This window comes from Grammomys surdaster, unplaced genomic scaffold, assembly GCF_004785775.1.
Source record: "Grammomys surdaster isolate TR1022 unplaced genomic scaffold, NIH_TR_1.0 126121, whole genome shotgun sequence".
Classification (NCBI taxonomy): Eukaryota; Metazoa; Chordata; class Mammalia; order Rodentia; family Muridae; genus Grammomys; species Grammomys surdaster.
In genome coordinates, this window is record NW_021620929.1 from 635612 (window position 1) to 661280 (window position 25669).

Sequence of the window (25669 nt, forward strand, 5' to 3'; positions counted from 1 at the left end):
TCACCATGGTAACCGACATGTCAGTGCCCTGCTATGGCGTCAGGACCATGACCAGGGGTCAGCATTCTGTAAAGACCTTAGCACCCTGTCAGACCTGTACCACCAGGACCTTAGCATCGTATCAGGTCCTCATCGTCATGTAATGCCCTTGGTATTATGCCAGGCTTCCTGAGTCAATCATGACAGCAGCGACACGTCATGACCTCAGCAATGCCGGCCTCTTGGTATCTTCACGTCATATCATGATTCTTCATAAATCATACTGTATAATCATATATCATATCATAGGATCCTTCAGCATTCTGTTATCTCCTTAGAAACATGGACCTCTGTACCATGTGAGGCGCTGGTGTCATGTGACATCCTCAGGATCATGAATAGCCCTTAAGATCTTGTTAGGGCTCCAGGATCTTGCCCAGGGCTCAGTGTCATGCCAGGACTTTCGCAGTGTATCAGGCTATACTTACTTTAAGATAGAGAGCCCCATCCCACCGTGCCCCAGTTTCTCCCTCCACTTAACAGGGCACTCTGCTTCTGGCCTTACCAATCCCGCCTCCTGTACCCCCAGCACCCTCATGAGGTTCACTGAACAGAAAGTCAAGCTGTAAAGGACAGATGGACAGACAGTCAGGACTCTCAGACACATCTATGTTTATTTTTTTTCTCCTGTCAGAAAATTTCAAGAGTTACACCAAAAAATACTTCAGCCTCTGCTACCTACTGACAAAAATACACCACAAAATTATAAAGCGCTCTGTGGTTTTGCTAGGGACGATTTGTTGATCCGTTTCAGATGACAAATGAATTTACAGGTGACTCGAGGTGATGGGAGAATGGGGGCGGGGAGGAGAAGTCAGATGAGAGTATCTGGCAGGACGGTTTGAGCTACTCCTATTACCCAGCTGTGTACAATGATTTCAGCAATATAGCAAGCCACAAACAATACCCTTAAACGGCCTGTTGGAGAGGCACTGGGAACAGTAACACATATCAAATGGGCAATTCTCCTGCCCAGTTCTCGTCCTCATGGGCCTAGAGCCAGCACCTCCACAGAAAAGGGATTTCCTGGAATGCTCATGAGAAGCAAGAGGCCCCTGCTAGAGCACTGGTGGGAGCCTAAACATGCTGGCCACGCCTCCCTGTCAGGTGCTTCTAGAACCTAGCTGGAGAGTTTGGACATACGCCGTCTGTCAACACAATACAGTGAGCAAAAAGTCACCTTCTCCAGCTTCTTTTAGAAATGACCACTGCCAGGCCAATCTTCAAGTTTCTTCCTGGCTGTCAGATTTCCTGGCTAGAATTCAATTGTTGTTCCTGCTGTCATTAGTGCTTTGGGAAAGAGCAAAAACTGAAATCCTGGTGCCTATGCTTTTATCTGGGCCCAGGGAGGCCCACCTGACTTGTCTTCTTCTTGTCACCTCTCTTCATTTCTCTCCCTTTCCACCCCTGCCATCTTGAAAACACGGGCAGCATCTAGGGATACACCTAGAAAAATAAAAGAAAGACAACATCTATCTACGCCTGTGTTTGCTGAGGCACAACAGCCGCTCCGTGAGCATTTGGAGCCTAGGTCCCCATGGGCTGCCAAGGGCTGAGTGTGGATGCCTTCCCCATGAGTTTGTGCAAATCTTGCAAGCTCACCACTGAGTGGTACTCGGCAAATTCCTAGTTTAGAAATGCCAACACCACCTTTCTCTCCAATTCAGCCTTCCCTGTCTTGCTGTGCTCCTCTCCTGCAGACCACAGGCAAACCAAACAGCCCACCCTTCAGCACGCAGATACTCGGACGCCCACACAGAAGCTGTGGTGTCTTATCTAAGATGCCCCAGAGAGGCTCTGCTCTTCACTGCCCTGCTGTGTCTTCCTTGTGGAGCCCGTTTCATGCGTTTTAATTCATTTTCTCCGGCTCCCTTTTCTGTCTCTAAATTATCCTAACAAAGAATAAGCGGCGGCTTTGAAATTACCTTACATGGGAATGATCAACACGGAACATGCCTTTGTACACTAGCCTGACTTGGGTACGAAGCAACAATACGAAAGGACAAAAGGAAAGACCGATTCAGACAACCGCAGTGCACAATATTTTCGGGGAGTTCTCCCCATACCCCATCCTGCCCCGCCCCCACCCCGTACCCCAGCAGTACAGTGTTGTCTTGTAGCGCCAGCCTTGCTTAACTAGTGGGGGGATTCCCCTCTCCACCACCCCCCATCCCAGCTGGGGCAGGCCTCTAATGGCCCTGCGTCTTGGGTGGCTTGGGCTCGTGGATGACAGCAGCTGCTGACAGCCATGGCCCGATTGCTCGGGCAGTGCTCTGCTTGGCCACACTGTAGTGGCTGATGACTGTGTAGAAGCGGCTCCTGGAGCTGGGGTCCTGGGATGAGTAGTAAGCATCCAGTGAGGCCGGGATACAGCGCTTGTGCTGGGGAAGAAAAAGATAAGAGTCAGGAGTAGCTGGGCGGGCTGCTGGCACAGGGACACTGTGCAGGAGCTTCAGTTCCATCAGACACCCAAACATACCACAGGGGACACTACTCCTGCACCTGGCCACAGTAGACCGTCCCCAAGATTATACTGTCACTGTCTTCAGAGGAGAGAAAATACACCTACTCTTGGTACTGAGGTAAGACTAGACACATCTGCTTGATGACCATATGACATTGCTCCTGATAGCATGACATCAGGTCCCCAAGTGGTTGTCTGGGCCATTGACCACAGATAATTACAATTTCATGTCCTTTGTTTTATATATGTATTTGTTTTCTCTTAGCAAAGTTACTGGTTCCTAACATTGATACGCATTTGCATTAAGTCTCTGCACTATCCTGGTATATATAGGATAGTCATAAAATTCTGGCAATTTTAGCACTCGGAGTGAATGATGTACTGAATGAATGTCGCTGTCTCTTAGTCCTTAGGGTATAAACGTCCTCTGTTTATAAGGGGTTGGCTTAGGTGTTTTCACCTATCTGATGTACGAATGTGTCCCCCTACTACCCCGTTTCTCAACTCACCACAGCATTCAATAGATTGCATAAAGATTTTTGTGTTTGTTTGTTTTTTGAGACAAGGTTTTTCTGTGACCTGGCTGTCCTGGAACTTGTTCTGTAGCTCAGGTGGGTCTCAAACTCACAGAGATCTGCCTGCCTCTGTCTCTCGAGTGCTGGGATGAAAGGCACGTACCACCATGGCCTACCTTGTTCAAGCATGTAATGTTACAAAACAGGCTTTGTTCCGGGTGGTTTTGGCCAACTGTAGGCCCGTAGAAAGTTCTGAGAGCTAAGCTTAGCTCTGACATCCCGTAGGAAAAGGCACTTTGAACTTACGGTGGTTTCAGCCTACAATGGCTTGCTCCTGTCATAGCCCCACAGTGGGCCAAGGAGCAACCTTATGTTCCCTGGAGGCTCTCCAGTCTACAGGCTGCACTCTGAGTTTCTCTAGTTGATACAGGTCTAGGTTCTCTGTTTAGCTTGTTTCCAGGATTTACCTTTTCTTTTTATTTATCAAACAAGGTAGAAATTTACATATTTTAAGAAAGCTATATAATGAGCTAATTCTGGATGAATGTTGTCCCCATCCCTGGCTCCTTCCATCCCTCTGAGTATCCATATTTGGTGTTTTAAATTTTTATCTTTTTAGAATTTCCTCCTGGAAAAATTAAGCAAAGCCCTTTCTCCTCACGCACAGGTAGAACTTTCTTCCTTTACTTGACAATATCAAGGAAGCCTGTCCGTTGCAGCACACAGTCTTTTTGCTGTCAGGCTTCTACAGAATCTCCTTGGGCGGATAAAGCGTGGGTTATTCAGCTGTCTCCATTCTTTCAGAAAAGCTGAGGAACTTTTATCCATTAAGAGTGTTGCTCCACGGAGCATGTGCCAGCACCACCCGACATACACGCTAAGTCAGAACATTCCCTATTTGATCCCCACTTTGGAACATCATCCTAGCTGTGACGTCTTGGGAAATCCTCTTAACTAAATACTTAAATTTCTGTTACTTCTTATGGAAAATGGGGGCAAAAAAAAAAAGTCAAAAAATTTCAAAATGGCTGTGTGGTTTAGTAGAGATAACGTTTATGGAAGTTTCTAGTAAATAGCCTGACAGAAAATAGATACTCAGGAAATGGTGATTATAAAAATTAACATCATCACCTGTTTTGGATTTAAAACAGCTAATTTTATTACAACTGACATGGATTGTGAGTCCATTACCCAACAGGATTGTTATTACTGTTATTTATAATTATTTTGTTCTCAATTATTTGACTGTTTGGGCACACATAATACTCCAAAGAAATAAGACGTCCCCCAGGTCACCCAAGTCTTTGACGGAAGGAGGGTAACTAAAGCAACGGTCAGGAAGAAAGGGACCCAGAGGGTCCGGGTCTGGACATAGGATGGAAGAAAACCCTCAGAATCTCTGTTCTCTGTCCTCTCATCTCTTTAGAGACACCCTGATGTAAGGAATTGGCCAGCTAGCCAGGGAGCTTTCCGAAGATTAGCAAGTCAGCATTAAGTATCCTCGAGCTTCTGTCACTGCTCATGTGCAGTTTGGAGCTGGCCTACTTCCTGACCTTGCGATAGCATCTCTAGTGCCTGCCTGAGACTAGTCTAGTCTCTTTCACTGCTCATGCGCAATCTGGGGCTGGCCCGCTTCCGTCCTGATCTTGCCATATAACTCTGGCGCCTGCCTGAGACTGGTCCTTCAGGAAGATGCGATAACTCTCTTCCTGACATGAGCTATGTTTTCAGATAGTCCACGGGGAGATCGACAGACCCAAATAAAGACAAGTAGGGAAGAGAGGGCATCAATAATCCCTCCAATTATTGACAATCACCTAGGGCTATCAGCCTGCCCCAAGCCCCTTACCTTGTAGACAAAGCCTTCAGGACAGCTGTGGTCGTAGGTGAAGGCTTTGTAAACCACCAGGAACACAATGCAGGCGAGGAAGGCGAGGGCCAGGCTGACAAGAATGGTGACCTGGAGGAAGACAGAACCGAGAGTCACACTGTCGGTTGGTCGCTCGCAGCTCGTGTACTTTCAAGCCATACAGGCAGCCCTCAGCACCAGAAGTCAACAGGGCGGCTCATGTGTTGGAAAGAGGAGGAGCCAAGGGCCCAGGGAATTCCCTGTATCTTGGCTTTATCACTAAAATTTAGTATGATCCTTAGAAAGCTTGCATCCATGAGCCTCAGTTTCTCCTTCATGCTGGAAAATCTAGGAAGTTCTTTCTTAGCCCTACATGTCATTCCCCCTCCCTCACTCTTCCTGTCAACGTGGTGGATGGAAGGGAGTAGACAGTCATTGCATCCAGGGTGTGGTGGTTTGAATATGGTTGGCCCACAGGAAGTGACACTATAAGGAGGTGTGGCCTTGTTGGAGGAAGTGTGTCACTGTGAGGGTGGGTTTGAAGTCCTTTGCTCAAGCTCCACCCAGAGCAGAAGGGAGTCTCTTCCTAGCTTCCTGCAGAAGACAGAACCTCTCCTGTTTGCCTTCGAATCAAGATGTAGAACTCTTGGCTCCTCCAGCACCATGTCTGCCTGAATGTTGCCATGCTTCCCACCATGATGACAACAGACTAAACCTCTGAAACTGTAAGCCAACCCCAGTTAAAAGTTTTCCTTTATGAGATGCTGTGGGCATGGTGTCTCTTCACAGCAGTAAAACCCTAACTAAGGCCCAGGGCTTCCTGCCTTCTTTCAACACCACAACCCTGTCTCCACCACCGTAGTCTAATGTCAGGCATCAATTGCTGGCCTTGCCTATGTTTGGATACCTGATATCCACCTTGCATGTGTCCCCAACCCCAAATGTGGAAAAATAAAACTTTTTATATTGAACACATTGCAGTCTTGTCATGTTCCCCGTATAAGACAATATGGCAGTTACTTACGTGGATTTATATTGTACTAGGTATTATAAGAATGCTGAGGAGTGAGTTATAGCACACAGGAAGTTGTACAAAGGTCATACGCAAATACAACTGCACATCTGAGGAGTTTGGTATTCACCAGGGGGTCATCTATGCAGTCACCCACCGATCTTGATAGACCGTGTGTATCCATATAATATCATTCAGTCATAAGAGGGATGAAATATGTGTGACAGATGTAGATAGACTCAAAATCATTACAGTGAATAAAAGAAATCAGATCTAAAAGGTCACTATGAAATATCCAGAGTACATTAAACGGCAGAGATGGAAAACACATTGGCGGTTGCCAGGCACTCAGGGTCGGGTACAATCGAGAATGACCGATAATGGATACCAGGTTCCCTCCGGGTGATGAAAATGTTTTGAAATTAGACAAAGATGATGGCCACATAGCACTGTAAATATTGTAAATGCCACTGAATGGTTCATTTTAAAGTGACTAATTTTACAGTGTGTACGTTTTTACCTCAAGTATTAAATGCTAGAGCTGAAGGAACACGTTGCCTCCGAGGTGGGAGCAATTCTTGTACGTGGGTGACTCTATCAGAGAGCTTTAAAATGCTGCTAGCCTCCCTCCCAGCCAAGTGGGCAGCCCACTGTATCAGGATGCAACCAGTCATGGTCCCATTAGTGGCAACGACATGGCTGTAGACCTCATGTATGCAAAGGAGGGGGCAGAGGTCCGCAGCTACACTTTCCCTTCATCAGCGTTCCCAGGCAGCTCCAGGGGCTTCTGGGAAATTCTCCCATCCCAGGGACCATATGTGACCCCAGCTTCTGACTGAGCAGAACCCCAGCCTTTTGACACACCTAGCAGCAGGGTGAGATGTCTAAACACAGGCACAGACCAGGCAACATCCATTTAGTGTGGGTACTCTCACCCCTGGGACCACTAGCAGATTAGAGAAGAGTGCCCTGCCTGCTCATCCAGGGGGCAGGTTCCCCAGACGTACCAGGGATCTCCCATTCCTGGCCCTTTCTGGGAGAAGCAGGGCATGATTTACCTAGGTCATCAAGGCTGACTGTGTGACAGAGAAGCCTTCAGAAAATGTCACTGGGAAAAGAAGAGGGAGGAGGGGCAGAGGATGGAAGTCTCCTTTAGGCACAGTGGTTTCAAGACTACTCTCAGACGCACCTTTGTATGCTGGCATCTAGGTTCCCCTTCCTGTGGATTCCAGTGTAATGGACAATGGGCAAATGGGCCCAGGACATGGGTATCATTTTCAGTCTTACAGTGGACTACAAAGTACACCCGTCAAAAGACCGACTCCCGTAAGCTGTTGTGAGTTGGATCCCAAGCTGGCTAGATATGTTATCATTATGTGGACAACATCTTCAGCAATTCTGCCTTCTGGCTCCATGTAGGTAACATGACATCAGAATCTCTGGGGTAGAGTCCAGACCTCGGGATGTCTGAAGCCCCCACCTCCCTAATGTAGGCAGGGAGAAGTGCTCTCTGTGACCACCTGGGCCAGGGCAGGTTTTATGAGTGCGGAGTGGAGGCTGGGGAGTAGCCTGCCCTTATGTATGGTTAACAGGCTAGTTGTATCAGGGTAAATGGAGGTCGTGTCATCTAAAAGCCTTCATCCCTCTCCTAATTTTTAGTAGAGACTGCTCTGTGACCAAGGCTGTCAGCATAGGGGGCTCGGCTGGGATGTATCAGTGTGGGTAACTCTGCAGAGAGCTCCAGCCGGGAGGCCAGGAGGCTCTGAGCAGAGGACCGTGCTTCTGCCAGAGGACAGCTAGAGAAAGACTGGGCTGCTCTAGAAGCATGGTGGCTTTCGCTCAGAGAAGGCAAAGGAGGGAGAGGCCTGGAGCAAAGGGCAGGGAAGAGTGGACATATTGGACATGGAGCCTTAGCTCAGAGTGACAGGGAACTCTTGAAGGGTTTAAGTGGTCAAGTGGTGGGATCAAGATTAGGCTTTGGAAAGACGTCTTTAGAGGTAGGGTGTACAGGGGGCAGGGCTGGAGGCAAGGCTGGAGGCAGGGAGGCCAGTGGGAAGGCTGATAATTAGGGACTATTTCAAATGTTGAACCAGCCTGGGCAGTGCAGAATGGGCTGAGGTGAGGAGACCATGTCCACCTTGGCCCCAGAGGTGGGGCATGGGCTTTAGAGGCTTGGGATTTCTCACTTGGCTTCTACTGAGATTTTCAGGCAGGTAGATAGCCCACTGCCCTGAGCCAGCCTCTCCCCTCCTGGAAGACCAGTAGAAGTTAGAGGCTTCCAGAACTTGGAGTCTGCAGCTCAGTCCCCCAATGGAAGGGTAAGATGTGATCTGCAGGGAAGAACCTTCCGTTTCTCTACCCACCAACATGCTCTGAACGCAGACCCTGGGCTCCATGTCAGGATTTATTGACTCAATTACTCTCACTTCCATTTTCTCTGGACAGACAAAGTGCCGGGGTCCTGTTTGTCTGATTGTTTGATTAATTGCCCGTGAGGTAGATTCTACTGGCTCTTCATCTTTTAGATGAGACTAAGGTACAGAGAGGTCATGTGCTTTTCCCAAGGACACACAGTACATTAAGCACTATGCTCTCGGGAGATGAGCTATATGTGATGTGCTATGAGGTCTGGGGGTGTGGGATGGTCCTCTCTGCTCCTCAGAAAGTATGGACTGACCACATGCTCGTCTGCTCCATGCTGGCTTGAAGCCCAGGTTAGAGGCAGTTCTCCACACAGGGCGTGCAATGCTAAGTGTGTAGGGGAGGTTCCTTCCCTGTGGACTCTGGCATTGATCCCTGTGAAAACCTTCCTCCTCCATAAGAGGGGAGGCAGTCAGCTAGTGTGTGTGCATCCCTGGAGCAGGAGGAGGGTGGCCCTTGAGACGCATGCCCACATCTCAGTCTGCCACACAGGGTACATCATGTAGAAGGATGGGCACAGCGGGTGTAATTAGGTCAAATGTCTTGAGGTGAGATCACTGTACATCACCCGGGTGGGTATTAAAGCCCAGGAGCCATGGCTTTATTACAGACAGAGATGAAGGCAGACACACGGGGGAAGGAGAGGCAGTGTGGCGATGGAGGGAGTCCAAGGAGCTAGAAGATTCAAGGGGAGAAGATCGTGTAGGGGCCCATGTCAACCTGACACAGGCTAGAGTCACTGCGAACCTCATTTGAGAAAATGCCTCCATATAAGATAGGGCTGTAGGTAAGCCTGTAGGATATTTTCTTAATTAGGGATTGATGGGGGAGGAGCCAGCCCATTGTGGGTGGTGCCATCCCTGGGTTGGTGGTCCTGGGTTCTATAAGAAAGCAGGTTCAGCCATGGGGAGCAAGCCAGTAAGCAGCACCCCTCCACGGCCTCTGCCCCAGCTCCTGCCTCGGGTTCCTGCCCTCTGGAGATGTGAGCCAAATAACCCTTTCTTCCCCAGGCTGCTTGGATCACGGTCTGTCACAGCAGTCGCCCCTGGCTAAGGCACGGTCTGCCTGCAGCTTTGTTTTGAAATTCTGGCTTCTGTAACTGAGGACATGAGAAGTTCTGTGACTTTAAGCCACAGAGTTTATGGTCATTCATCATGGCAGCTCTGGGGGACTAACATGGTGTCCTCCAACAGTGCCCAGCATGTGAGCTACTGAAGCTCTGTTTCTGCACATCAGCCGCCCAGTACTTCAGAAGTCACAGACTCAGGAGGACCACTGTGTGTCACCATGTCCAGTGTTCCAAATCATTAGATCTACCCCTCATCCCACAAGCTCTTAAGCTCTGAAGCCCAACACACCATGTTTTACCCCTTGCCTGTGTGTGGGGAGAGGGAAAAACGGGAGTGAGACAGAGACGAGACAGAGATAGAGTCAGAGAGAGACAGAGACGAGACACCTCATTCTTTGCTGCTCTCTACAGCCCCAGTTTCCGGCTCTGGAGAGGTACCGGTGGGGAGGAGCCCCCACATGCACAACACCCCCGTACACTTGTCCTTGCTTTGGTCACAAAGCCCTGGCTGCCGTGTGGTCTTACTTCTCCTCCATCTACCATCTGAATGTTAACAGATTCCTGACCAGAAACTTACAACGTAGCCCAGACCGGATTCAAATTCATCCTCCTGCCTCAGCCTCTGAGTGTCCAGATCACAGGCATTTGCTGTCATGCTAGTTTTAGGCCCCCTGTCACTGTTCCTGGCCTCCAGGGGGATAGGAAGGGGAGGAGGAGCCATTGGCAGGCCAATGCACAGGGTCATCTGAAGTCTGCTATCTGACACGGTGAGAGCTATCAGCCACACAGAACTGGTCGATAGAAAGCTTCTTTCTGCTGGTCGACAGAGCGAGGCCTTCACTCGGGAGCAGGTATAGAACTCTCTGCAGTAGCTGTGGCTGCATACCACCCTGTTTCTGCCTCCAATGAGCTGAGCAACCTTGGGTAAGAAACGTCACTGTTCCAAGCCCGTGTTTTTCATCTATTAAATGAGGACCCAAGTCCTTCCCTTAAGATGGATGTGAAGACTTGATCAGGTGACACCTCCAACCCCCCTGACACAGGCACAGATGTTAGCTCTTGCTGACTGTCCAGTGGTGCACAGAGTACTGTGACAAGTGACATTTATGCATTCTCTCTTTTAAGCCCCATGCTGGCCCTATAGGTTCAGTCATCACACTCTCTTACAGAGCTAGAAACTGAGGCACAGTGGAGCTCAGCTCTTGGAAATGGAAAGAGCAAAGCATGACCAATACCCCAGAACATGTCTGCGGCCCTTCCCTGACAGGCTCTGCTAATTCTTCACGTCTGCAGTGGCACTTGCCTGCAGGAGGGCAATGAAGTGGCACGATACCATGAGGCAAATTGCCCATTTATTTTGGGAGTGCACATCACCACAGACCTTAAGAGTCAGGAGAAGAATGCAATCGGTCTACTGTCTGCCTAGCCCAAGTTACTGACCAACGCTGGTGAAGCAGGAGCCTTGTTAGCATTCAGGTCCGGCAGCCTCTGTGCCTTAGTGCCCAACAAATGGCCCTTCTTTATGAAGAGAATAAACCCTGCAAACCTTGTGGCAAGAGAAGCATTCAGACTGGGGAAATTAAATTTTGTAAAGACGTAAAACCAGAGCCACCCAACAGGCATGATAGAAGTGGCAACCGCCACCCGAGGAGGTGGAATCATGGCTTCTGGCGTCTTGTCCCGGGATTAGTCTTGGGATTCAGGCTCCAGTGGACAGGACGGGAGGAAGAGCCTCTGCAAACCCACTGCAATGGGAGTCTGCCTTTCTCAGCTCTCTCCCTTGTACCAAGCAGAGCAGAGAACACAGGAGCCTTTGACTCTGGGTTGTCTGATGGAGGCCCCAGAGCTGTGTGCACCTGGGTGTCTCCCTCCCCCACCCCTGCCTTGGGGACCTCAGCTTCCTTCTCAGGTGGGGGTGGCACTGGAGGCATCTGCATAGTGACTGAGTGTGGCGATGCAGACCAACCCTTGGACAGGCCTGGATCAGATAGATGTCCAGGGTCTCTCGGGAATGACCTCAGTGCATGCATCAGCTCTGCACCCATTTTACAGACTTGTGCCGGACTCAGAATGACTTGTTGTAGGTGACAGACTTCTTCAGCATCCTACCCAAATCGTAGATCCTGGGGATCTCTTTTTTCTCAACCCTCTTTGACACACGGTGGTTCCTCAGGGTTTCTGGGGGAGGAGGACATAGAGATCAACCTCATACGCTAATTCTAGGCCACCTGAGAACCCTTGACGTCACCCGTAAAATGGATCTGAGTTGTTACATTAATCTCCCCTGAGACAACCAGCACTGGGGAAGGGAAGAGTTGTGTGAAGGCACTAGCTCTGCTCCAGGGACCCCTCCCTACTCCTGCTGGGGTTAGCCCCACCAAGCCTATGTGTGGCTCAGTTGCTTCTTTAGCACCAGGGTTTTGGATATAGTACTGTCACCTTCATGTATGCTCTATGAGCCCCAGCCCCTTCAAGGGCAGGGCCAGCCTCTCTCTGAGCTTCCTCAAGGCATGAGGGTCCTCAAGAGGACTCACTGATGGTTCATGTTGATGAGACAGAAGTGAGTTTCTCATGTGAAGCCTCTCCTCTCCGCCCTCTTCTGCCTCCTCTGCCTAATTAATTCTTCCTTTGGCCACTGAGGGCTCTTCCCAAATGACCCTTCTGGAGATTGTGGACGTGCTCAAAATCCTCCTCTCGCTTCATATCTCCACGGTCTGCATTCTCATGGAACTGAGTCAGATGCAACATCCTGAGCGCCTACCTCTGGGTTCCGACAACCTCCATCCCACCCTACCATGGGTGTAAACCACATAGCTAGATCCTGACAGCCTGGAAGCAGCTTACTCAGAGCTGTCATCAGTTTGTGACAGTCAAAATCATTTTTTGTTTATTTTTATTTTTGTTTTGCCTCTAAAGAGAAGAGGATAAGGATATCTCAGGTCTGTGAGGAGCTGTACCCAGGCCTGTGTGGCTCTTGTCACCATACATTGCTCAAACAGTAATATTTTGTTCTGTCAGCCACAGGGAGAAAGAGAGGTTAACCCTCCCAAATAGGTGACTATGCTCCTTCTTCATGCAGAAATATCAAGACCTCTGACCCATGAAACGAGAAGAAAAGTAACGGGGAGGATGGAGGGAGAAGACACTGTACTTTGGAAACACAACACAGGGTCTCTGCCCTTCAACCTCCCTTTCTGCTTTCCTGACCCCTATTCCTTTTCTTCTTATCTCATTGGTCAGGGTTGAGGTCATGGGCTTTTCTATTTCTGTGTGAAGGAGCATAGTCACCTATTTGGGAAGGTCAACCCCTCTTCCTCCCTGTGGCTGACAGTACAGAATAGTCCTGTTTGAGCAATATATGGTGACAGAGAGCCACTCGAGTTCTGAGAAAGCCCTGCTCACCGTTTCCAGAGTCCTGGGAAGGAAAACACCGGAGCAGGGCAAGAAAATGAGACCTGCATTAGTGGTCCCCAAGGTCACAGCCAGGAGGACTCAGGACTGGAGGACTCGGTGGCTTGTCACCCTCAAGGGCCAAAATCATAGTCACAGAAAGGAAGAGAGCCATGGCCAAGTCCAATCGGGCATGGACTCCCATAGCTCCCCTGGTGGGGCCACACAGGTGCCCCATCCTTACAGAATTATGTTTTGTTTTTATTTGATGCATATGGGTATTTTGCTTGCGTATGTGTGCCATGTGCATGCAACACCCAAGGAGGCCAGAAGAGGGCGTCGGGTCTCCTAGAACTAGAGTTACAGACAGTTGTGAGCTGTCATGCCGGTTGTGGCCGCTGAACCTGGATCTTCTACAAGGGCAGCAAGTGCTCTTAAGTGCATCACCAGCACACAGTCCCCACACTTTAACATGTCACATGAAGCTCATTAGAGACGCAGTTCCTGGGGAGTTGTGTTGAGTGCTGGTCACGAAGTCACCCTGGGCTGCACACCACCCTTTGTTCCAGACCTCCAGACAGAAGGCAGTGTGCCACTCACACTGAATCGTGTGTAAACTGAAGCACAGAGAACCCTCCATCATCCGTTCTGGGAATGGAATGGTGGGAACATTCTTAAAATACAAGTTCCCGGAGGCCAAGCTTGCAAGCAGCCCTCTCTCCAAGGTGCTCTCAGCTTTACTCCGTGAGTTCCTTTTTTAATAAAAACTGACTCCTAGCAACTTCCCCCAGGGTGTGTGTATATATGTGTGTCTGTCTGTCAGTCTGTCTGTCTGTCTGTCTGTCTGTCTGTCTGTGGCACTTGTAGGTTAGGAGACATGAGGAACAAGATTCAGTAAGGGGTCCTTTCATCATAGACAAAGGTAGCAAGGCCAGTAGGGAGTGGAGATGCTGTGTCTTCTCACTCCCCTCCCCCATCCTGGTGAGGTTGATGTCAACTTGGCACAAGCTAGAGTCATCAGAGAGGAGGGAGCCTCAGCTGAGAAAATGTCTCCGTAAGACTGAGCTGTAGGCAGGTTTGTAGAGCATTTTCTTAATTAATGATTGATGGACAGGGCCCAGCCCATAGGGGGTGATGCCACCCCTGGGCAAGTGGTTCTGGGTTCTATAAAAATGCAGGGTGAGCAAGCCACGGGGAGCGAGGAAGTAAACAGCATGCCTCCATGGCTTCCGCATCAGCTCCTGCCTCTAGGTTCCTGCCCTGTCTGAGTTCCTGCTCTGACTTCCTTCGATGGTGAGCAGTGATGTGGAAACCCTTTCCTCCGGCTGGGTGTTTCAGGATAGCAATCATCCTAACTAGGATGCCCCTGCACCCAATGTCTATGTTCACAGGAGGCCCTGTTGCCAATGGCGACTGCTCTGTGGGCAGGCCTGGCTTCTCACCCTAGGGACATGTAGGCTAGCCTTTCTGGCTCCGGAGCCTCCACTGACTTGCCTAACGACACTGCAATTCTGTTCATTAGAATTTGGAACAGAGTCTGATTCTCCAAATCAATTTTGCTGACCTGATTTTTTAAAAACTCACTTTTCTGCCAAGAAAGGGGATTAAAAAGAATGAACGTGGCTAAATCAAATAAGGAGTTTGTGCTGTAGAGATTGTGTTTCCATGGAGATGAGAACACAGGCTCGTCTCCAGCAAGATGGCTGAATGCAGGAAGATAGCTGTGCTCCATCAGTGGTCAGAGGTGGGACTGGCTTTGAAGTATTTGGAATAGAGAAGATGCCCTGCTCTGGCCCCTTTTGTTGAGACTGACTAAAGCAAATGGATGTCAGTCCATCAACAGCCAAGTATTCCGTGTTCCAGGAGTCATTGTTCTTGGGTTCCTGATCTTGGAAGGCTCAAATCTGGTGCAGCAGGCCTCAGAGGGCAAGGAGCCATGATAACTTAGCATAAGGTATAACCGCAGCTGGGCCCACAGCAAGGGACTCAGAGAGACTCACTCCTGACAACGGTATAGGGAGGCTCCTTATTGTGTGTGCACTGGGGAGGGATGTCCTCCATGAAAAGAGAGGGAAAGCACACCCATAGCAGGAAGGTCTAATGAGCCTGATACTAGAAACTGGGAGCAAATGGACTTTCTCCCATATCTAGTTTTGTTCGTTTTTTCCTGTTTTGGCAAGTGTGCTTTGGGTTACTGTTATTGTCTGCCAATGGTCTGAGTTCATGTGTTGCCAGCTTGGTCCCCAAGCTGGTGATGCTGGGATTTGGGGAACCTTTAAGAAATGAAACTTCAGGAGGTCAGTCATCTGGAGGCACTCTCTTGGAAGGGGGTTCAGATACTTTCCAAGGGACCTGGGTTACTTTTTAGCGTGGGTTGTCATAAAAGAGCAAGACCAGCTCCTTCCTCTTGTCTGACTCCCTGTCTCACACACGACACCTCCCTTTCGCACACATTCCCACCATGATGGCATGTATGGTGATGTGACATGTTGGTGGGATCTCTGTCACTGCAATGCCATGTGGTTTGGACGTTCAGCCTCTAACACTGTAGGCTAAATAAACCTCTTTTTCTTTATAAAGTATTGAGCTTCAGGCAAGCTGCTACAGCAATCAAAATGAGTCTTTTTGAATCACAATGTGAGAATCTTCCCTGGAGTGACATAGGGTTCACTTCAAAAGGATAAGAATCTGGAGAGTCTTTCAGCTTTCCTCCTGAACACCATGCTGCAATTCGGCTCTAGGAGAAGCCGATCTTAGGGAGAGCCGATGCTTGCTGGGTGAGCAGAAGCAACTCTCATCTACTGTACAGTATGCTTTCGGTGGGGAGCACCTGGAGAGTACCAGGATGTGGTACCAACGCTCTCTCTCTCTCTCTCTCTCTCTCTCTCTCCCTCCCTCCCTCCCTCCCTTCCTTCCTTTCATTTTTTGTTTTTAGACATTTTTAATTTATGTGCGTACATGTGTGTCTCTGTGCATGTATGTCACAGGAGTGGTACCCACAGAAGCCAGAAGAGGAGCTGGGGTTTTAGGCTGTATCGAGCCATGCAGAGAGGGTACGTGAGACCTAACTGGGATCCTCTGGAAGAGCAGCCACTGAGCATCTCCTTAAGCCCTCTCTGAGACCCCATCCATCACGTGATTCCATGTCCTCTTCTTCAGTCAATGTGACCACCAATTTCACCCTAAATAACACAGAAACTGCCCCTTAAGGCCCACATGCACTTGGATGAACATGCATGCATGCATGTGTGTGCGTGTGTGCACATGCACCTGTGTGTGTGCATTCATGCATATGTGTGTGTGCATGTGAGCATGTGTGTGTGCCTGTGTGTGTGCATGTGCCCTTGCATTTGTCCATGCATGCGTGTGTGCATGAGCATGTATGTTTCCCTATGGCTTCAGATGGAGTGTATTTCTATCAGTCTGCTCTGAGAAGGACAAGAAAGCCGGCTCATGATTGGCATGGAACCAGAGCTTCTCATCCATTCCAACTGCTCACTCTCTGGCCCTTATCCCATTTCATGGCCTCAAATTCTCACCTGGGAACTGGGATGCATTGATACAGGGAGGATATCGGTCACTATGTGGGATGCTGAACACGCACCTGGCGTAGAGCAGGAGGCAGACACTAAAGTTGGGAGGATTGGCTGCCTTGGGCTATTGTCTTCCTGCCTCTTCCTACTCCACAGCTCACATGACTGGGAGACTATTTTTCATACCCTTGAAGATTATTGTCATTTGATACTGACTTGTTTGCTTTGGGATTCATTCGACTTGTACACATAGTAAGATAGGCTGAGCTACTCATGTTTCTGTTGGTCTGTCTAGCTTCAACAGAAGAGAGGAAGCCATTTTATTCTGCTTTTGTGAATGCTGTGACAAGACTGAAGACAGTCATGGATCCCAGCCAGGGTTGATTTGAACCTAGTGTAGCCTTTAAGAGCAAGCAATCCACACTGTGCAGTCTGTTTTTCCACGCATGAGAAAAGAGTTTCACTGCCTCCTAGCCCTTGCTCAAGCAGGGAGGGTGAGACCATCTTAAGAATCAACTCCCTGCTTTGGCATGTGCTTGAAAATGGCACCTAAGGGAATAATACAGAATGATTTCTGTAAAAACACGATCCTGGCTAGAAATGCCAGCCCAAAATGACAAGCCAGGTCTGGGGTGAGAATCCAGTGAAAGGTCTGGGTAAATCTGTCCAGTGCCTAAGGAGGAAACTGGCTTTGCCTCTTGACTATGCTTCCTTTACCAAGATTTTATTGGCAAGGCTTAGGGGACCATTGTAATTTATTAAGCATAATAGAGCTGTTTAAAAAACATTTTTATTATTTAGTTTTGCATGTGTGCTTGTTTTTGACATGGACTGTGTGCAGGTGCCCACTGAAGCCTGAGGAGGGAATTAGAACCTTGGAACTGGTACAATAGTTGTTTGTAACCTGCTTAATGTGGGTCCTAGGAACTGAACCTGAATCCTTGGCAAGAACAGTGAGTGAATGCTCTTAGTCCCGGAGTCGTCTCTCCAGCCCAGAGACGTAACTGAATCTGTTCTATCAAGTAAGCCCTGTGACTTCCCCCAAATCAAATTACTATATTACCATGATGTTTGGCCAGTTTCCCATAAAGTTCCCCCTCAAACCCACTAAAGAGGACCACCACCCAGGGCCTGCTAAGTAAATCACCTTTTGAAAGTAGAGGAAAAATGGAACATCTATGGCTCTCAGGTTTCATACAAGCAATACTTCGAGAATCTTTTTCAGAACTCATAGGCAGAGAGTGGTATGAAAATGTGCTCCTGAGGTACAGGGCCACAATTCATGAATATTTGTGGCATCCTTGAAAGGAAAGAGACACTATGTAAATCAGGACATTTCAAAGCAATCATCCGTTTCCCAATTTAATGTGCCATCAACATAATGATTATGAGGAAGGACTTAGGGCCAGGGCCTTGCAGAGCTAGGGGATAAAATCTCTGGCTAGCCAAAGAAAATGTCATTTAAAAAGTTAAAGCCATAATTTAACCCAGGTCAGGAGATATCAAGAGCTGTGATGGAGATCCCCTTTACAGGAGAGAGATGCTGAGAGGTCCTAATTCATAAGATGGTGTCTATGACAACAAAGGACAGATAAAAGTGAAATAGTTCTAAACATGTTCCCTACATCTCACCATCCAGCTACACCTGGTTGTCTCTCCTGAAAAAGTGTGGAGTTGACAACAGGAATATATGACAAGCACCAATTGGGACATAGAAGGCACCCTGGGGACTGTGGAGTCCACCCCATCCATAGAGGACAGCAGCTGCTCTCCCCAGAGTGCACTACAGACACCTGTGGTCAATTATGGTGTGAATCAGGGTAGGAAACTGAAGGAGTCTGGAACAAATATCCAAAAAGCATCTCCAGATAGATATGGATCTATGGTGTGCCACAGCAAAGGGCTTTGATGGAGGGGAGAAGAAGGGCAAGTACTGCACATCTAACATAAGCCAAGCACTGAGCTTTACACACTGCTGTAAGTCCACACCAACAACCAGCAGATGAGGATGTCTTCTTCTCTAAGATTTGTGTGTGTGTGTGTGTGTGTGTGTGTGTGTGTGTGTGTATCTGAGTGTATATATGTGCACCATGTGCATGCAAGTGCCTGTGGTGGCCAGAAGAGGGCGTCAGACCTCCTGGAACTGAAATCACAGACCAGTGTGAGGCACCATGAGGATGCTGAGAACCAAACTGGGGTCCTCTGCAAGAGCAACCTGTGCTCTTAATCACTGAGCTGTCTCCTCCAGAAACCGCTCCCCATTATACCCATCTTAGTAAAAGGAAGGCAGGCATTCCCCTGGAAGCCCACAACCCGGGCCGGTGGAGCCTCCCTGGCCTCTGCTCCCTTTGACTGCCAAGCTTGCATCTCCGTCACATTCTCAATTTGATTTCAGAAAACTGTCAAGGCAAGCAAACCCCAGCTCTGACCAGGGACGTTCTGGACAACACCCAAGTCAGCAAACCGAGAAGTTTGCAGCCCGGCTATGCCTGCGGCTGGTGATTACAGCTAGTGCTCTGCTCCACCACACAGACAGAAACGCCTTGAGCAGCAGGGCCATGACCATTATTAACTGCTTTCGGGTGATGATTTTAAATTATTATTAAGAAAATGAAAAGCTACCAAGTGTTCAGGATACAGGCAGTGTGGTAATTCAGTTCTGCCCACCCAGAGGCTGGGATGCGGTTATTTGACAGAGAAGCTATAGAAAGGAGGGAGAAGGACTTAGCACCAGGCCAATACAGTTTCAATGTCTGTTCCAGCAGTTAGTGGCTTGTGACTTTAAGTCAACAACGTCACTCCTCTGAGCTCCCATTTGCTTATCTGCAAAGCAGCAACTGGTTATGACACTCACTTACCAGGTACAGTGGGGGAACTTCCAGGCACGCGGAGCACAACACCCCGCAGATGCTGGCAGCTGCCACTGTCACCACTGTTGCAATGCGTCCCTCAAACGGTCACCAGCAGCTGACCACTAGACATCCTGCTGCTACAGGAACGGACTTTGCTTCATGAAGAAGGCCTGGTGGGTGGGTCACACCTTCACTAACTTTCTCATGGCTTCATGGGCAGGTATGAGACCCGTGCACCTCACTTACTCTCCCTGGCTGCAAATAATGAAGGGCCATTTTGACTCCATATTAATGAAGACATCACCTGGCAGACCCCAGGCTGTACACACAGCCAACATGGGAGTCCATAGAGTCACTGAGGTAAGGGCCTGAAACTCAGGGGAAAGTCTGTCCCAATCCAAGTTCCCACGGGGCTGTGGTTTCAGGATTCCGAAGCCCCATATGAGGAAGGCAGCATGACCCAGAGCGACGTGTCCAAGGCTTGGTCCTTGTTCAGAGCTGTACTTGAAAGGTCATGGGCTGACTGAGGGGTTGGAAGTGAGGTTTGGGCTAGGGAATCTTCCTGAATATACAAACAAGGTCCTCAAAGAGGTGCAGGCTCTGCTACTCCAGGCTGAGAATGTATGTCTGTGCACCACATGCGTGGAGTGCCCACGGGCACCAGAAAAGGGTGACAGATCCCCTGGAGCTGGAGTTGCAGATGGCTGTGAGCCATCACATAGGTGCTGAGGATTGTATTTGCACCCTCTCGAAGAGCAGCCAGTGCTCTTAACTACTGAGTTATGTCTGCAGCCCCTCTCTCGACTTACCATACCCCATTATGGGTTAGTAGCGTCTAACACCCACTGAGTGCTTGCCTTACGCCATAGTGTCTGCACAATTCATATACGATGAGCATCACCAATCAGAAGATCTAAAATCCAAATCATTGTGAACACTGAGGTGATCCTTAAGGGAACAACTCCACACTGACCTCACACGGTGGGTTATGGCGGAGATGAAGGCAAGTCCAGCAAGAATGCTGTATAAAGTGACCCCCAGGCTCTACACAATGTACACACGAAACATAAACATGTGGATTTGCTTCCCACCCCCAAGGCTTCTGATTATGAATATGCAAATATCCAAAGTATGTGACCTCTAACCCTCCTGGTCCCAAGTATTGATGGATGAAGGTTTCTCAACCATACATGTGATTAATGCTGTTATCTCAAAGGAGCCAACAGAAGGAACAGAAACTGAGATGCACGGAAGGTAACAGTTCTCATATTTGATATGAATGGGCAATCAGCTGGCTCAGTGTTTTCTAGAAGGCTGGCCAAAGAAGGAAATAGATCTGTGATAATGTTCATAACATGTGGAAAAGAAAAGAAAAACAAACTGATTGCTTAGAAGATGCGCAGATGGCTTCTCTTTGACCCGTCCAGCTTCAAAGAAGCTACCTTCCCCTCTGTTTTGTTTTCTATCCAAAGAGAGCGACTCCAGCGATGTTGCTGTCACAAGGTAGTTATGGAATCCAACAGCGATCAAAAAGGCAGCAAGCACTGGCCCGGCAGCCCCGGCAGCCCCATCTCACTTCAGTCTACCTCTGGCCTTTTCTCTCTGGGTACTGAAGCAGTCACTGGAGCATGGGTGTTTAACTGTAAAATCACTGGCATTGTTCAGAAAGAGGGAAGGGGCTACAGGGGGAGGGGCTCACAGCTTTGCTGAGCCCGAGTTTCATGAGGCACAGTGAGTGGCTGAGTAGTTTGGCTTCCAGGCTCTGTTAGAAATACCCATTCAAATAAACTGCAATAGCAGTTTGAGGTGATACTCAGTGTCACCAATCATCAAGAAAAGGTAAATCAAAACCATAGTTAGAATGACTGTTCTCCAAAGTAGTAATAATAATAATAATACATGCTAAGGACAATGTACAAAACAAGGGTGGGAATATAAATTAGTGTAGCCGCTAACTAAGACAAGCAACATGGAGCCACCACTAAAAACTGAGCATATCCCCCAAAGCAATAAGATCCTTGTGTAGAAGAGACAGAAACCACACTCTCACGCTGATTGCAACACTGTTTCTAACAGCCCGGTCGTAGAACCAATCTGAGTGTCTATTACCAAATGAAGAAAGAAAATAAAGTATTTATGGACAATGAACTACAACTCAGCCATGAGAAAAGAACCAAACCATGAAATCTTGTCACGTACAGTAACGTGGGTGGTCTGCTAAGTGAAATGTCATCAGAGAAAGACAAATGTCAACGATTTGAGTCCTGGGTCAAAAGGTTCATCATGCAGAAATTGAGGAGAGAGTGGTGGCTCCCAAAGGCTAGGGTAAACTGAGGAAGAGGGGAGGCTGGTCAGGAGGTTCAGTGTTACAGAGGTGGGAGAGTCAGCTCTGTTACTCTATTATTCCAGGCTCAATATAATCCCCCCAAGTATATTATGTACCTCAAAAGGCTACGAGAGGATTTTTAGGGACTAAAAGAAATGAAATGAAATGAAATGAAATGAATGAAATGAGGCCGTAAAGAAATGAGAAAGGAAAAGATAATGCATATATGCTAATTATCCTGACATGGTCAAGAGTCAGGACAGCGGATTGGACGTCATAACAATCCTCAAGTGGTAGGGCCAATCAGGGGATCAGGAAATTGATTCTAGAAGCGCGAAGACTATATGAATAAATGATATTCAAACGGTTCAAACCTTTCTGGTGGGACAAAAATAATGAAAGGAGTTTCCGAGTCTCAGTTACAGCATCATACCCCGGGGGTCTTTTAGGGAATTAATAGTTTCTCATCGTATTCGATAGCTGAGAGATGGAATTGATCTTCCCGGCTCCCTTTTTAAACTTGTTTTAAAGAACAATTTCCTTTGGATCCTCAGAGAACTGAAATGGCAAAATCTCATTTACATGTGGTTATATAAGACTGGGTCACAACACAGGCTGAGGCTGGGTGCCTAGTTCAGGACAAGCTCAGTGCTAGGCACACAGGATGTAGGGATAAAGATGGGCTTGATCAACAAGATATGAAGCAGATATGCTGGAGTCGGCACTTCTGAGCCAGCCTCACAGGAGATGGGGAAGAACAGGCAGAGAACAGCCTGATGGCACAGAGGTCGGGCAGGGGTGCATAGTGATGGAAGACAGGACTTCGGTGGCTAACACAGTAATTTGAACTAAAAGCTTCTTGGGGACATGAGAGAGTGAAACAGGTTGAGTGTCCAAGGTCCACTGACACGGTTCATAAAGAAGTACTTAGGCAGCTTGGATGGAAACGGATGCTGAATGGATTGAGTATATGTAGAAAATAAGGACACCAGCTGATGGCTTTAAAGCAATCCAGGCATAACTGTGTATCCCACAGCCCAAGACTGAACCAGGTATCTGGATAGATATCAAATCAGTAAGGAAACGTTATTTCTTAAGCCAGCCATGTTTCGTGGCTTTGTGTACTTATCCCACAAAAAAAAGATTAGGGACTCCATCTTACAAGCTGGAGACCTGAAACTCAGGAATCAAAGAGAAGTGAGCCACAGCAGCAAGGCAGGTCTAAGCCTTCCCAGACTGCAGGCCTGTGTGGCCTCACTCTGCAGACCTGCATCGGAAGCTGGAAGCAGACACAAATGTACAGGCCGGACAGTTTGTAGGTGTGTGCAGCTCAGAGTTAGATGTTTTCTTCATATCCAGGGATGACTAATGGATCCCTAAAGAATTAATCTATAAACACAGAGCCCGGAGTTCTGCTAATATCCCATGATGAATGGCATTGCTTTAGAATAACATTCACCTAAATGAAAGCTTCCTCTGCATGGCAGCGTCCTGGGAATGAGGGCTCATGCTGCCATGAATTACCCACACCATGTACCTCAAGGCAACGCCGCACAGGGCAGCCACTCTGTAAATAAGTGCCGACTGAATGGGGACACTCAGAGAAGAATCGTTCAAGGCAGTTACAATTAAGGAAAGACAATGGACATGTTTCAAAACGCAATCTTTCAAAGTTTTAGAGAGAAGCAGCTGGATATAAACTGAGTTTGCTTATTTATTTCTTCATATATTTACTGAAAACTATTATACCACCCAAAGAATACTAATGTAAATGATTTTATGTTTTATCTCTGCATATAAAAAAATCTTAAAACAAAGATAAACATTATGTCCTTACCCCCAGTGTCCCCCAGAGAATTAAGAAAAACAGCATGATTTTTTTCTCCCCTAGAGGCAGAATAAACACTCTAGCAAACCTGATAAATACAACACACAATATTCTTTAAGCAAAGTTTTAAAATGATACATTAACAAATAGAAGTTGGTAGCAGACAAAAAAGAGAATGTGTATTACAAAATGTGCAAAAAATGTTTTTTTTATCTGAAAATCCAGTGGTAAAATCATCATATTTGTCAAAATTTATTACTGGATCAAGAAAGCCAGAACCTCACATTTCTAGTGATAGAAGACTCTGGACTAACTGTGGACCCTGCATGCTGCAATACTGACCTTTCAGGCAAGGAATGCCCACTGGTGCCACTGTGGCCTGACGGTTCTGTGAGTGACCACCGCTTCCTGGTTCGCTGTGAAGCCTGTACCAGGGACCATGCTTGGTACTGTGAACCTGGCCAAGGTCTACAGTTGGAGAGGTCCCAGGTCCATGCTAAATGACGTGTTGTCAAACTAATTTATAAATACTCATATTTATATGTATGGATTAGTGCTGCTGTCAGTCTTAGCCAGAGATGTTTCTTTTTGCATTGGGCGGCTGTTAATGCAAAGAGTCCTAACCAGTCAAAGTGTTGAGCATAAATGACTGTTGAACACTCAGCCCTAAGTAGGGCATCTCTATAATCATCTTTAAGGCCCAGAGAACATCAAAGAGGGAACGGAAAGACTGTAAGAGCTGGAGGAAAGGGAGGAGTACTGCAAAATGTTGTAGATATGGCATGGCTGTTGCAATCAGAATCATGTAGCAGCTGCAGTTATGCGTACACACACACACACACACACACACACACAGAGAGAGAGAGAGAGAGAGAGAGAGAGACACAGACAGATGTGAAATAAGAGAGGGATAGTTGGGAAAGATAAAGGGTGTGGGTCTCCCTGCTCTTGTGAGGGTGGGGTTGGGGTTCAGAAACCCTGTGTGTGTGTATGGTGAATGACCACACTGGGACCAGCAATCAGGAGGCAGAACAATTTTACTTAGGGTGATTCAAGGCTTATAAGGTTTTGGAAACTAAAGGTAGGGATGTCCAGGATGGACAAAGGCTAAGGACTTGGGGCATTGAAATGTCTCATTAGGATTGGGGAAGCATTTCAGGAATCTCAGGTGCTAGCTGAACAGGTTTTATCAGGAGACGGGAAATTGATCCTGTGATCTAATTGAGGCTATGTGACATTCCTCAGGTAGCAGTGTATGTGGGGGCTTAGAACTCCCCAGACAAGGAAAGAGAAGGAGAAGCCCTGCTAAAGAAGGGAGTCCCCTTATTGTGTGCTGAGCCCCAGAAGACTCTCCAGTCAATGGTAGACTTTGACCTTAATTAGCAGTTATCCCACAAAAGGGTCACCAGAGCAAGAGGGGGACAAGAGAGAGAGGGCAACAGGGTGATCATGGTCACAATCCATTGTATACATTCATGAAATTGCAAAAAAGAGAAAAAAGTTTAAATTTTAAAAAGAAAAAGAGAATACATACAACCATCTCCATAACTCAGAAAGGACATTTTTTTTGGGGGGGGGACCCATTAAAATTTAAGTGGTAAAATGCTAGAGACAGCAGATCTGAAATCACTGACCAATGCAATTAGAAAAGATAAGACAGCATTTTGCAATACCCCTTTCTATTCTAACAATAGAAAAGTCAACATGACATAAAAAATCAAAATATTGGAGAAGGAGCAGGCATTGGCATTATGACACAGAGAATGAAACCTGCCAACAAATCACTAGGAACAACGAGAGACTAACTGTCCAATGGCCGAGAAATATAAACACAAAGTCTGAACTAAAAAAAAAAATAGTTGGGTGGTGGTGACACACGCCTTTAATCCCAGCACTCCGAAGACAGAGGCAGGGAATCTCTTAGTTTGAGGCTAGCCTGATCTACAGAATAAGTTCTAGGCTGGCAAGGGCTACACAGAGAAATGTTGCTTGGAAAACAAACCAAAACCAAAAGCCAACCAACCAAATAAACAAACAGGGCTGGGGGAATATAGCTCAGCGTGGATACTAGCACAAACAGTAACACTGGATTTCTAACCCACACTTCAGTGAGAGGCAAAGTCCAGATGAATCAAACAACGAAAGCCCAAATCCAAAAAGCATCCCAGGTTAGGGTGGGAGAGGGCCTCGTGTACATTCAGAAGGGTGAAATGTGCCTGTGTTTTCTTTTATACTTCGGATTGATGACTAATTTGAATTAAAGCAAAGGGGAAAATTCTATAGTATCCAAGAACAAGAAAAGGGGGATGGGGGGAGGAGGAGATGGAGGAGGAGGGTAGAAGGAGGGGGAGGAGGAGGAGGGTAGAAGGAG

At 47.7% G+C, this 25669-nt stretch overlaps 1 protein-coding gene across 1 annotated transcript in view; it reads right to left on the reverse strand.

The window, feature by feature from the left end:
- Positions 1-634: 634 nt before the first annotated feature.
- Positions 635-25669, reverse strand: part of Nsg2 (neuronal vesicle trafficking associated 2) — a 58794-nt gene continuing 33759 nt past the window's right edge. The window contains exons 4-5 of the mRNA XM_028756510.1: positions 4868-4978; positions 635-2420 (exon numbers count right to left, since the gene is read on the reverse strand). Of these exons, the coding sequence (XP_028612343.1) occupies positions 2229-2420; positions 4868-4978 (303 nt within the window). The 3' untranslated portion in view covers positions 635-2228. The remainder of the gene's footprint in view (positions 2421-4867; positions 4979-25669) is intronic.